The sequence below is a fragment of the Aspergillus vadensis genome (assembly GCF_003184925.1).
Source record: "Aspergillus vadensis CBS 113365 unplaced genomic scaffold BO88scaffold_16, whole genome shotgun sequence".
NCBI classification, from domain to species: Eukaryota; Fungi; Ascomycota; class Eurotiomycetes; order Eurotiales; family Aspergillaceae; genus Aspergillus; species Aspergillus vadensis.
Genome location: NW_020292054.1, coordinates 620,275 through 632,932, shown reverse-complemented (window position 1 = coordinate 632,932; position 12,658 = coordinate 620,275). Strand labels below are relative to the sequence as shown.

Genomic DNA, 12,658 nt, shown 5'->3' with positions numbered 1-12,658 from the left:
ATGTACGAAAAGTCAAAGCCCGTCCCATGTTGCATTCGAGCTGCAAGGTGATGGCGCGTTCAGCGGGTTATCCTGGCTGGTGGCTTAAGCGGACAGTATTATTTACCGCATGCCCAGGCCGAGAAAGTATTTTAGCCGAAAGCTCGCATGATTGTGAATATCACATGCATTTATTTCAGAAGGTCGTTCGCTGAATCCAGTTACTCTTCCGACCGGAGCAGGGCCTCAGCGTATCCCACGCTGCTTGCAAGGCTGCGAGAGAGATGCGCGCCACTCGGCTAAAGCGCTGACACATGCATGATTTATAGTTCAGAGATTAACCAAAAAAAAGGTTATATTGCAGGAATTGTTGTCTATAAGTCTTCTTCTATCGAATGCCAGCCTCGATGAAGCGAAATGCAGCTCTCGGATACTCCCTGCCGCGGTCATTACAGCTGGTGTTTTCGGACCGTCCATGCAAGGACCGATCCTAGAAGCGAAAGAACGAGGGAAAACACTGGCGAAAAGTCAATAAGGAGGTACGGGGGATATACCAAACTAGACAACTTACGATAAGTGTAGCGGAGACCAGCCACATATCCTTTTACCACTACGTCTCGGACATGACCCTGCAAACCATTGATATAGCTCGTATCGGACAGCGCGCGCTCGATGATCTTCGAGACTGTTAGTGAATGAATGCAGAAAGAAGCCGAATACACACCTTCTTTGCTCCTGGGCCAGTCAGATGCTGTTCCATCTGGCGCTTGAAAACAGTACCCAGCAGACTGTTGGTGACAGTCACACCAGCCGTCATGGCGAAGCTAAAGAGTAGGAAATACCCTCCTGTCGCCATGGCCACTTCCTGCGGTAGTAAAAACGCCGTCATACTGACGAAAGCAGCCGCCGAGCAGAAACCAGTACCCATACCACCGGGGATAATGTACAAAGACTCCCAGAATCCAGTGTGACCGTTCCAGCGGAGGAAAAGGAGTAGATATGCGACAGAAGCAACGAGACCGGCAAGGATCAAGAGGACCTTGAACTGGCCGGTACGACGGATGAAGGCTCCCGCGATCAAGCCTCCAAGCGTGTTCCCAATCACGGCGGGAACTAGATGTCCTCCAGCTACGGTGGCTGAGGCTTTCGATGTCACCTGGAAATATAGCGGCACGGAGAACATCATTCCAACTTGGGCGGTGATCTGCAGCGATCCGATCAGGTAACTGGGCGTCACATTCGGCTTCCGCAGCATGCGAAGTTCGAAGATCGGTTCGGGGGCTACATAGAGTTCAACAAGAACGAAGGCGACGAATGCTGAGAGACTGAGAGATGCGAGGACTGCTGTTGACAATGATGCCCATGCAAAGGACTGCCCTGCTTGGTCCATAATAACTGTGATTGTGATAACACCAGTGGCAAGAAGAAACGTTCCGAGAAAGTCGACACGGCGGATGCTCTTCTCAGTGACTGGATAGGCGAGCTTGAGTTTCCATACCACCAACAAAGCTGCCACAGCGGCCAAGGGCCCCTGGATTATAAACGACCTTGACCGCAGGTTAGCGAGAGAAGCGGCTACAGAGGCGCAAAGCATACCATCTCCACCCAATTGTATCGGTTAGCCATCCGCCCACTGGGCCTCCTGCGCTACGACCCAGAGTCATCGCGATGTTGATGTACGCCCGCCAATGGGCAACATCCCGTCGGGGAACAATATCTGCCCATGTTCAGTGATGTTCATCAAGCTAGTAAGCGGATAGCCTACCTGTGATAATGATAGAACCCATCGCCATTATTCCAGCACCCCCAATTCCGCTGATTGCACGTCCCAATATAACAGTCGCCATATCTGGACCAATACCGCTAGGAAAACCGCTGTCAGCACGACCTAGCAAATCAGCATCTAAAGAAGCCTACCTGATAACACACCCCACGCCGAAGAGGAGGTACGCCCAAAGAAGCAGTGGCTTGCGACCGTAGATGTCACTCAGCTTCCCGTACTATATGGTCACCGTCAGTATATCCCGAACTTCCCGAATATTGTGTGATAGCTGACCATCGGTTGAGCAGCGCATAATCCCAAGGTGTAGGCCGTTGATAGCCAACTCGCATCGCGTAGTCGATTGAACTCAGAAGAGATTCTGCCTGTTGCCGCCATGACTAGTGTTGCGTCCGCGTTGGAGATGAATTCACCTAGACGATCGTTAGTCTACGTTTAAGAAGGCCTAATAAGACCGTGAACCCGACATACCCAGCAACAACACGCCAATCACGGTACTTATACTGGTCAAAGCCGTCACATCTTTCCCAGGCGACTCAGGTGGATTGATCAACGGCCGTTCCTCGTCGCTACTATGGCTGCTGTGCACGTCGGTAGTGAGCCCTTTTGTTATGCTGCTGTAGTCCGGGGAGTTTGCGTTAGGAATCGCATGCTGCGCCGAAGGATTGAGGGGTGTTCTTTCATCGATATTTGCGTCTAACGGATCTGGACTAGAAGCTGAGACGGCCATTATATCCGGGATCTCTGGCGTGTTAGAGGAGGGGAGTTGAGAATGTCACAAAGCCGGGAGATGTATCCTTGCGTCGGCAGCATGAAAGTTCGGTGAGAGATAGAGTTACGGGCAGCAGGAGCTGATATGTTTTCTTTTCCCGGACCCTGCTTCGGCTACGGAAAAAGAAATATCTGTCCACGCAGTCTTCCATTCCGATATTTCCGCTTATCTGGGGAATCTGGACCCTCCAGGAGCGAGTTCGAAGCATCAGTATTGGCTGGTGAAAGTGTCACTCAGAGCATAAGCGATGACACCATCGGGGGCAGATATACGATGGAGGGCTACTAAACCGCATGAGGGAAAGCGAGTGCACGGATGGGTCAAGAGACTGGGGCCATTATAGGGGAAGAAGCAGAAGCGCAAATGAAGTGGTGGAAGAACCAAAGTTGAGCTCATTGAAGTGGAGCAGCACGCCATGGCTGCTCCCGATGGCGAACCCATGGTGGGTGGGTGGCCTTAGCGCCTGGGCCGTCAGGGACATCCGACATTCGGCTGTCAGTCATTCAATTCGACCTTGGAAGCATGTCAAAACAAGGTTATAAGCATGAATGAGAAGAGATGTAAGTCATTGTTGGAAAATCCGTGGGACAGTTGGAGGTGCGACCGATGGCGACATTCCGCTCTGATCACGTGTACTTTGCACAGCCAGCAACACAGCTAAATGCTCGTAATATATTATCCACTGTAACGGTTTACCCTCCCTTGTTGTTATTCTCGCTAAATGATGGTCTCTTTGGCTTGTGCTATCGCATCTGTACCAAAGGAATTTTGTCAACCTTAGCCTGGAATGGAATGTCACGTCAATGCATTCTGGCTGTATACCCCTTATTTAACCTCTCCTCAGCCGGTCCGCGCTTATACCAAAGCTAGGTGGTCTGTGACCTCCACATAAGGGCGTGTCAATATCAACCAACTCAAAAACGACCTGAAACCAAGGTTGATGCCATGTTACAGCCTTAGTCAAGAAGGCTCCATATTGGTTTGTACAAAAGATATTATGGTCAGACCAAGCTAGTTTCTTGGCCGGGAAGAGCTCTCTAGTTTGGGCCGTAGTCAGGTTCTACCCTAGTAGAAGAGGATCGAGTAAGCAGATCATTTATCATGACAAGCTGCTTGTTTTCACCGCCAATAAGCTCTCCTGCGACAAATTAGCTGGACCAGTCTGGCATACCTTGCCCAGACCACAAAGAAGTTCGATATTGTCGTCTTTGCCGGATCGTGTACCGAAATATTGTCTTGGCCAGGTTGTTGATCTCCCCCCTCGTTTGTTTCAGGTGGAGAAACCTTATCTCCTCATGGGAAACTCATGACTCCAGCTGGACTAATAACGAACATGAATCCATAAAGCAGGTGACGCAACGCTATATGCTCGTAACCCTTGGGGGTGAATGGGAGATGATATATGGCCCCTTAAGTGAGGAGTAGATTCAGAACATCACCCATTGAGGCTAATGAGTAGAGGCACTGGAACCGAAGTGATATAATTTTGCAATGTAACCAAATGAGCCCTTGGACAATTCGAGATTAATTGAAGGAGTTCCTAGACTTATCGCATGGCAGAGTCCATGAACTGTTGATTGTAGCATTTGAGAAACAAGATAGCGCGGAGTCAGTCCTCTCAAAACCTTACCAGGAGCCTCCGATAGGACAGTCTGTGGAATATGCGTGTATGAACCGACTTATGCCCAAGGCGATGCCCAGATGCCCTTCGATTTCTGGAGCTTAACAGATGGATCTCGGATTTAGTTTTTGTGCAGTGAGTTGACCCACCCAGTACCCGCCAGCTTGTCATATTGGGTGCTGACGCAGTAGTTATTAGTAGGCAGTGTTATACCCTGTTCCCGCTGACACAGAGAGATAGGCTAGCCTATTTATGACTTCATAGGGTGTCATCTGCTTGGGATTTAACGAAGCTGCTATGCAGCATCATGGGATGACTGGTGAAAGACAATGGACGGCGTGGAGGGTGGACGCCTCAGGCGACCAGATGACATTCTTGGCAGCGTCAATGCTCACGCGTCGATCTCTGCCTTTTCCTTTCACCTCCAGTCCTTCAGCCGAGGTCTTCCTTCAACCTTGCAATTATCAACTTCGTGCGACATCCCTTCATTCACCAACTTGACAATCATCGACTTCTCCATCTCGTCTCAACATCGCCTCTCCCTGTAATATGGCAGACATCACGATAACAGAGAGCGAGTTTAAACTCGCGGACGGAACCGTCCTCTACCAGAAGACCTGGTCGGTAAGGGCACACACCCTCAATCACATGTCAAACATCCCATTTAAGTCACGACATTCTAACCTTTACACCAGCCCGCTGCCCCCAAGGCCAAACTAGTACATTTTCATGGCTTCAGCGACCACATAAACAGCTACAATAACTTCTTTCCCTTACTAGCAAGCCGTGGTATCTACTGCACAGGTATCGACGAGCGTGGCTGGGGCCGATCGGCCCCGAAAAAGTCCGACCGGGGAAACACAGGGCCTACCTCCTTGGTCCTGGCCGACATGGCCGCCGTCATCAAGAACCAGCAGACCAACGTCTTCCCTGAGCTCCCCTTATTCATCAACGGTCACTCCATGGGTGGTGGATTGGTGGCTACTCTCGCCTCGACCAAGGAGTATCAGCCGCTGGTGTCCTCACTTCGCGGAATCATGCTTTCGGCTCCCTTAATGGGGCTTACTCCCGAACAGACTCCCAGCTCGATCACGGTATTCGTGGGCCGGCTGGCAGGCAAGCTTCTCCCCCGCTTCCAGCTCGTGGAGAAAATGCGGGTAGAGACACTGGTGCGCGATCCGGCAGTGCAAAAGAGCCTTGCAGAGGACCCGTTGAACCATGCCACGGGCACACTCGAGATGTTTGCCAATATGCTGGACCGTATGATGGAGCTGGACCAGGGCAAGTTGACCCTTGTTGACGGAGTGCAGTCGGTCTTCCTCGCCCACGGAACTGGGGATAACTGCACCAGTTACGATGCGAGTAAGAGATGGTTTGAGCGCGAGACGGCTCGTTTCCCTGAAACAGCGAAAATGCACAAGTCCTATGACGGATGGAGTCATGTCTTGCATGCCGATCTGCCGGAGACTTACCCGATTTATGCAGAGGATATGGCTACCTGGATCCTTGAAAAGTCTGAGGCTTAGACACTCACTTCGTGGGCGAAGAAGCACATATCTTAATTCGCGGGACGCTGCCAGTAGGCAAGTCTGAAGTGCCAGTTATCATTGTTCGCACAAGGGTTGCTTCTGGCATTGCTGTTGGCCGACATTAATCATCTCGGGGCTATAGTATATATTATTTGGTACGTTTGGGTTGTGGACCCTTTGGTTGATCTTTTCTTCAGTTCGGGGTTATGGTATATATCATGATTTAGTATTTTGGGCGATGGATCAATAGTGCAGCTTACCAATTCATGTCATCATAAGTCTAAAACGAAGCTAGAGCTGGCATGTCAAGAACTTAAAATCACCGAGCGGTGTAGGGCCGTGTGGCTGTGCCTGACTAGAAGACAAAGAGAGTGTAGATCCCTCTTTCACCAAAGTTTCACAACACGAAGCCAGAGACAGACTAGCAGCAAGATCCCGTCAAAACCAAGGCAAAGGATGCCGGCTAGAGTGAAAGGGGAAACGCAGACCCTTAAAACCGGGGCTAAAATGTTGCTTACTGCTTCTGGTCAAGCTTTGGCCCCCCACGCGTCCCCTCAGCCTCGTCTCGTTTTCTCTCTAGAGAGTGTCTCAGGGTCTGGACTGTTTCCTGTCAACAACCTCAGAGTTGTATGATTCTTCTTCAAAATGCCTGTTCATAACCCGCTTCCCTCATCTTTGCGAAGTACGTATCGATTTACTTTGATGTTGACCTTTATGTTGTGGATCGTTCCAGCTCTACAACCATCTACAACGACAAAGTTCATCGCATAACTCGAAACTAACAAAGTTTTACGTGATTGCCAGGCGAATGCGAAAAAGCAGCCCAGATCATCAACTCTTTCACAGATCCCGATGGTTTCAATAGCCCAGGACGTACCATCCCACGAAAGATACTCGCGAGCGCCAAGGTATATTTTGAATACGTGTTCTCACTGCTACTACCTTCACTCACAATCTAAAGGGCCTCGCCATCCTCACAGTCGCCAAAGCCGGGTTCCTAGGGTCAGTGCGTCTTGGCTCTGGTATCCTCGTTGCACGTCTACCCGACGGGTCCTGGTCCGCCCCATCAGCAATCGCGTCCGTGGGAGGTGGCTTCGGTGGACAAATCGGTGTCGAATTGACAGATTTCGTGTTTATTCTGCAGAGCGATCATGCCGTTCAGACATTTGCAAAGCTGGGAAGCCTAACTCTGGGGCTCAATATTTCACTGGCAGTGGGACCGGTCGGGCGCAGTGGAGAGATTGCGGGCGTGGTAAGCACCGGTGGTGTCATGGGAATATTCTCATTCGCACAGACCATGGGCTTTTTTGGTGGCGTGAGTGCAGAAGGGGGCATTATCTTCGAGAACAGGCTCGCGAACCGGAAACTCTACGGGGATATTGTCAAGGCACGGGAACTGCTGAGCGGCGACATCCCCCCGCCTGTCGAGGCCAACAGGCTTATGCAGGCATTACAATCCGATATCTTCTCTGGTCATAGGTCAAATATAGATTGTGAACAGGCATCAAAGGAGCCACCTGCGGAGACGGTTGTCATGCCACCGCAGTCACCGTCGTCTGAGATGGCTGAACGAGTTGCTGTTATGTCGTCTGAGGCGCCTAGAGAGATCCACGAAGCACCGCCATCAGAGATATCTCTCGCCGAGTCACCGTCAGTAGCAGTATCACAGAGGCCAGTGGAGCTGCCTGGTTCAATCCAAGAGCTGGATTCCACTCCTGCACAGCCCAGACCTACGGATCGGCATAGCCCCGTTTCTGCTATCTCCACTACTCACAGTCCTTGATACCCTTGACTAGCACCCGGAGAATGGTCTCCGCAGAGGCTTTACGGATAGTGTCGCCCGTGCATGATAGCAGCAAAGCTAGGCTGTCTCTGCTGTCGGAAGCTATGATACAAGGGCGCTTAATTAGAAAACTCGCAGACGGGGTCAGATATTCGCGTCGATTGCAGCTGATTTGCGACAACTTTACACCTGCTAAGGTACAAACATGAGAAAGCGAACTGAACGATTAGCAATTATGGATTCTAATACTTGAGAATATAATGTCTATTCTACCTTTACATCTCACGGATCCTTGGTAAATGAATATGCGCGTGCTGAGTATTAATGTGTGCTACAGATACTGCTACAAGGTAGTAGACCTTGCCTATCTTAGTTCGAGGCTTATGGGTCGTGTAGCACGGCATGCTGCGTTTCACTTCTGTGGTTGATTGGACTGCTGGCTCTTTATGGTGGGTACGGGATACTGATTCGCTTCCTACTGACTAAAGCCGGGGTGAGCCAATCATTACCAGGGTATAACTTCGATAATATTCCAGCCTTTAAAAAATTTTGAATGAGGTATGACAGCAAGGATTGCGAGGCTCAAGTTGAAGTTCAGGAACACATCTTGGCTGGTCGGGTCAGTCCAATAGAGTTCACGGGCGATGTTACTTTGTCCCACCAACGGGTATCACACCGTTTCACCAACCCTACCCGGCGCAACATGCCGATTCGATGTCCCTGGTTGCAACGTGCCAATGTAGCTGGGATTACCGCGCTTGATTATGGTAGTGTAGAGCTAGGTTTGGTCAGTGACTCTGAACAAAGAAATTTCGGTTCCTTCCTTTCCCGTAGGCTGGAATTCGATGCGTCTCGCGTCTGCTGGTTCTCTTTATCTCTCGTTCTCTTACCTCGACATCACACACTGCAATCTACAATTGGTGTGAATATTACTGGAATGCATACCGTACCGATTATGTCTATTCACGTTTAGAGGCTACCTTTTCTCATAGCCAGATTAATCGCATGACGTATTGACACACCACCACGCGAGGTTTGTTTCCTGCCAGTGCTAGATCATTCTTTGGCAGGGGGTATGATAACACTAGCGATTGACTATGCAGTAACTTTCGTTAACATATTATTCACCGTTCAGGTCGCGTCATTTTACGATCGGTGAGGGAGCTGGGCAGACACAACCATCGTGATCAGAATTTCCAAGGATCACAAACTTTAGACTCTTTCCCTCAAAAGGATCAGCAGTTACTATACATCTCCCAGTTAGTACTTCAACGCCATGGGCTCTATCTCAAAGGAAACCTTGTATCTCCCGATTGTTGTGGTGGACGAGATCATCGAGTATCTCGACCTGGAAACCATCAAATCCCTCCGATTAACCGACAGGACATGGAGTCAGCTATGCCTGGGCCCACGCTTCAAATCATTTATGCGCCACCAATCTACAGATCTGACCCCACGGAGCTTAGAGTCCCTCAGTGCTCTCTCCTGCCATGACATCCTGCGCTCAGCTGTCAAGGATCTGACCATAGTCGCAGCAGTCTACGACAGTTTTCTCCTCCAGAAGGTTCTCAGGACCAGTCGATGCGAAGATGAGGATAGTATTCCCTGGATAACAGCAAGAGATTGTACTCTGGATGAGGTGGTCCAAGCAGAGGCAGATCTAGCATGGTTGGAGGAAGAGTCTGCGAGACACCATCTCGCCCATGAAGATCACGCCGTGCCGACACTGACAGCCATATTGAACAATTTCGGAATGCTTAACTTCATTTCTATGGAAGCCAAAGTCACTTATTCACCACGGCCTGAATTATTCAGGTCCCGAGGTGACTGGCATGCTGTTTGGTGCAAAGCAACCCAGGTCTATCGCATAGCCATGTCTGCTATTGCAAGAAGCACCATTAAACTGGATAGACTCACGATATTTAGAAGCCCAATACGCTCTGCCATCCCAACCAACGAAATAACCGCCCATATGCTTGCCCTCGACACAGCCGCTTGTACCTTTACCTCGGGTCAGTCGATCAAGAACTTTTCAATAGATCTATCAACGCGAGTAGATGCCAATTCGGAGAGGCTATCGAAACGGAAAGCCGAAATGGAAAGATGGGAGCGTGAAACCCGCCGAAGCTGGCACGGACTGAGGCCCGGGGCTCTTCTTGCGAGTCATGATCCCGAAGTGAACTTTGAGAACAACTATCCTGGCGTCGCTGGATTACTGCAGAACATGCCAAACCTAGAAACCTTAACCCTTAGGCTCCGTTGTACAGTAATTGGGGATGTAAGCCTATACCATCGGCTGTTTGAACACATTGCTAGCAAGGTCCGTCTTCCACGGCTGAGGAGACTCCATCTGCTCGGTATCTACGCCACTTCAGAGTCGCTGCTAGAATTCCTACGCAAACACCCCGATATCGAAATCCTGTGGCTTGAGAAAGTGAACCTTGTCTCTGGATTATGGGAGCCTGTCTTCAAGCAAATCAGGAAAATGCCGTCTTTGACCAGGATTGTCTTGGCGAGTATTTCCGAGGCAGGACAGACTCTGAATCTAAGACCAGCCGAGGACAATGACGACCGCAGTGACCCGAGCAATACAGATTACTATTTGTGTACAGGGGGTGTCTTTGTTCACAGACGTGAATTTGACGCATGTGATATCCAGAAGGGATTTCGATTCAGCACAGACTATCAGGGTGCACCCCAAGGGACACATGGATTCACTTCGTTTCTTGTATTTGACCAGGAACATTATGGACTTCCTTAAATAGATTTTAGTGCTTCCACAATCTCATCTCTATGCATACATCCAAGCACTACATACAATCTTTGTTTTTTCTTTAAACTCTTCGATTGATCCTCCTTGTGCATTTCCATTATCGCTAACCTCAGGATACCGTGCACTAGAGTGTAACCACATAGCACAACGGATTATTGATCTTGCGCAACCAGTATATTCCCCTTAAATTACCGTTTCAACTAGAAGATGCATGTCTATCTCGGGAAGCTTAGTGCTAAGCACAAAAAAAAAGGTCGGGCCCGAACCGCGATTCGAACGCGGGGCCTCCTGCATTTCAAATCCCGAAGCAGGAATCATACCACTAGACCATCCGGGCTGATTTGAAAATTTATAAGCCGGGTATGCTTCATATTCAGAGGGGAAGAACACTAGGTTAGTTACATGGAAGCTGTCGCCTGGGAACAACAGACAAACACGGGTAAGACAATAAATGTGGGTTTTTTTGCCTGGACAAATCCGAATTAACTATTACATTCAACTATGAATAAAACCGATAAGGAAAAAATTCCTTATCAGTCATGCGCAAAATCTACCATACTAGACGAATGCACAACATGATGTCAGAATATATTCTCCACTACAGCAGCTACATCCTTTCCCTTGTCGAGCATAGTGTGATGAGAAGTACCGGTCAAGGTGACGTTCCAAATGACTTTTACATCCTCCAAATCTGCCCTAACTTTATTCTACATGCTATTCTACATGATACTGGAATTACCTAGAATAGTGTTCATCATGACATTGGGGGTTGTAGGTTGGGGGCCAATTCACGTCTCGCGGCAATAAGAGACATTCACCAAAGCTGAAATCGGTAATTAACTACACCCCACTACCCATTTCCCACCAATTCTTTTTGTTCGCAAACCTCAGTTGGCTCGAGCCCAGATTAACCCTCAACAAGTACATGAATACCATTACTTCCAGTGATATTCACAGCTCCTCTGTGCGTAGCTGTTGCTCATACCGATAAGCCAGTACTGCGATCGGCACAAACCGTTTACATCTACCCAGTATGCCTGGCGAATACATTCTAGAACATGAGCCAGCTGCACAGAGATTAGAGAATGCTTGGACATAAAATCCCAGACATGGTCTGCGATCGCTAAACGCCCTCGTGAAGTTGTTCTCAGCCAAGAACGTCGCTTGCAAAGTTCAAGTTTCAACTACGACGACTTCATTCCAACCTTCAACATGGAATGCTCTTCTTCTGCAGCAATGACCCCGGAGTCTAATATCTCCTCCTCCGCTTCAACCAATGATACATTGTCGTCAGCAATGTCGAAACTATCAATGGAGGAAAAGAAGGGTCAGAGTACTTCAAAAGCCCTGAACCAGGAAGACTTACTAAAAAGGCTTCAGGCAAAATGCCACTCACCGGCTCGTCTTAGAACCGAGGGCTTGGTCACAACTCCATGTCCAAAATCAGACAGTCCCCAATGGAAGGGGATAATCCGCTTGGACCTGTTCAAGCGCACACTGGGTCCCCGTAATCATCACCATCAGGGCAAATCTGTCAATCGTACAGCCAGAGACGCAGTGGTCATTGACTGCGAAATGGTGCAAGCAGAGAAAGGACTGCGAGTTATCGCCTATCTCGCTGCCGTGGACTTTCTAACCGGTGAAGTACTTGTCGACAGTTACGTCGATCCCCAGAGGAAAATATTCAACTGGTGTACTCGCTACAGTGGGATCACCTTTAGAGCTATGAAGAAGGCCATAGCTAACGGCGATGCTCTGCGTGGGTGGATGGGGGCGAGACGCGCCCTGTGGGACTATATTGATAGTGATACCGTGCTGATTGGGCACGATATTAAGAATGATCTGAACTGCCTTGGGATGATCCATCCCAAAATAGTCGACTCGACTATTTTAACGGCAGAAGCTGTGTTCAGGCCCAGATGGGAAACCCAGCGATTTAGGAGGACATGGTCGTTAAAGACCCTGTCGAGGGTGTTCCTCGATAGGTCTATCCAAGATGGTTCTAAAGGGCACAGTGCGCTGCAGGATGCTGTTGCCACGAAAGATATCGTTATTTTCTGCCTCGAACAGCCTGAATACTTGAAGAAATGGGCAGATTTCGCAAAAGGAGGATGGGAGGATATTCCCGATGACTTTGAGACACTGAAATCTATTGTCGACGATGGTGTCCAAATCTCAGATTACCTTTGAGGTAGAATTCTATGCTATATACTCTACTTTTGGGGTATGAGATGTTGTTACGGTTGATGTTGCTATGATGCATGGTATAGGTTACAATATCGGTCAGACTTGCATTTGTCTTTCTGACTATTATATGCTTGAGCCTCATGTAATTGCTTGTTCGGAATTTGGGCAATGCATGCTAGAAGGGCTATAAAAATATGGTTTGGGTTATTACTTTGCAGTACAAGTTTTGGAATC

At 49.1% G+C, this 12,658-nt stretch overlaps 5 protein-coding genes and 1 non-coding gene across 6 annotated transcripts; 4 read left to right on the top strand and 2 right to left on the bottom strand.

The window, feature by feature from the left end:
- Positions 1–428: 428 nt before the first annotated feature.
- BO88DRAFT_343537 (multidrug resistance protein Fnx1) lies at positions 429–2,489 on the bottom strand (the record flags this gene model as incomplete). Its single annotated transcript, XM_025703192.1, has 8 exons — positions 429–496; positions 551–656; positions 704–1,526; positions 1,576–1,696; positions 1,745–1,842; positions 1,897–1,979; positions 2,036–2,172; positions 2,231–2,489. 8 exons carry the CDS (start codon positions 2,487–2,489, stop codon positions 429–431), a joined length of 1,695 nt encoding a protein of 564 aa, XP_025561513.1.
- A 2,106-nt stretch (positions 2,490–4,595) lies between these two features.
- On the top strand, positions 4,596–5,988 carry BO88DRAFT_436539 (acylglycerol lipase). The gene is made up of 2 exons (XM_025709574.1): positions 4,596–4,776; positions 4,848–5,988. Exons 1-2 carry the CDS (start codon positions 4,702–4,704, stop codon positions 5,676–5,678), a joined length of 906 nt encoding a protein of 301 aa, XP_025561512.1. The 5' UTR covers positions 4,596–4,701; the 3' UTR covers positions 5,679–5,988.
- Positions 5,989–6,274: 286 nt separating this feature from the next.
- Positions 6,275–7,726, top strand: BO88DRAFT_406062 (DUF500 and SH3 domain protein). Its single transcript, XM_025707057.1, has 3 exons — positions 6,275–6,363; positions 6,486–6,589; positions 6,643–7,726. Exons 1-3 carry the CDS (start codon positions 6,327–6,329, stop codon positions 7,462–7,464), a joined length of 963 nt encoding a protein of 320 aa, XP_025561511.1. The 5' UTR covers positions 6,275–6,326; the 3' UTR covers positions 7,465–7,726.
- Positions 7,727–8,453: 727 nt separating this feature from the next.
- BO88DRAFT_391421 (uncharacterized protein) lies at positions 8,454–10,225 on the top strand (the record flags this gene model as incomplete). Its single annotated transcript, XM_025705004.1, has 2 exons — positions 8,454–8,497; positions 8,600–10,225. Exon 2 carries the CDS (start codon positions 8,741–8,743, stop codon positions 10,223–10,225), a length of 1,485 nt encoding a protein of 494 aa, XP_025561510.1. The 5' UTR covers positions 8,454–8,497; positions 8,600–8,740.
- A 269-nt stretch (positions 10,226–10,494) lies between these two features.
- BO88DRAFT_t182 lies at positions 10,495–10,574 on the bottom strand. Its single transcript has one exon. It is a non-coding gene; the product is annotated as a tRNA-Pro (tRNA).
- A 959-nt stretch (positions 10,575–11,533) lies between these two features.
- On the top strand, positions 11,534–12,427 carry BO88DRAFT_343621 (uncharacterized protein; the record flags this gene model as incomplete). The annotated part of the gene is made up of 1 exon (XM_025703198.1): positions 11,534–12,427. The coding sequence occupies one exon, from the start codon at positions 11,534–11,536 to the stop codon at positions 12,425–12,427; it is 894 nt and encodes a 297-aa protein (XP_025561509.1).
- Between the last annotated feature and the right edge of the window lie 231 nt (positions 12,428–12,658).

What these genes read in the sequence shown, in the direction of transcription:
- BO88DRAFT_436539 (XM_025709574.1), top strand. Translation starts at nt 4,702, where the DNA reads ATGGCAGACATCACGATAACAGAGAGCGAGTTTAAACTCGCGGACGGA. An exon ending in TCTACCAGAAGACCTGGTCG is followed by an intron (nt 4,777 to 4,847) that starts GTAAGGGCACAC and finishes CCTTTACACCAG; the next exon opens with CCCGCTGCCCCCAAGGCCAA.
- BO88DRAFT_406062 (XM_025707057.1), top strand. Translation starts at nt 6,327, where the DNA reads ATGCCTGTTCATAACCCGCTTCCCTCATCTTTGCGAA. An exon ending in GCTTCCCTCATCTTTGCGAA is followed by an intron (nt 6,364 to 6,485) that starts GTACGTATCGAT and finishes CGTGATTGCCAG; the next exon opens with GCGAATGCGAAAAAGCAGCC. An exon ending in AGATACTCGCGAGCGCCAAG is followed by an intron (nt 6,590 to 6,642) that starts GTATATTTTGAA and finishes CACAATCTAAAG; the next exon opens with GGCCTCGCCATCCTCACAGT.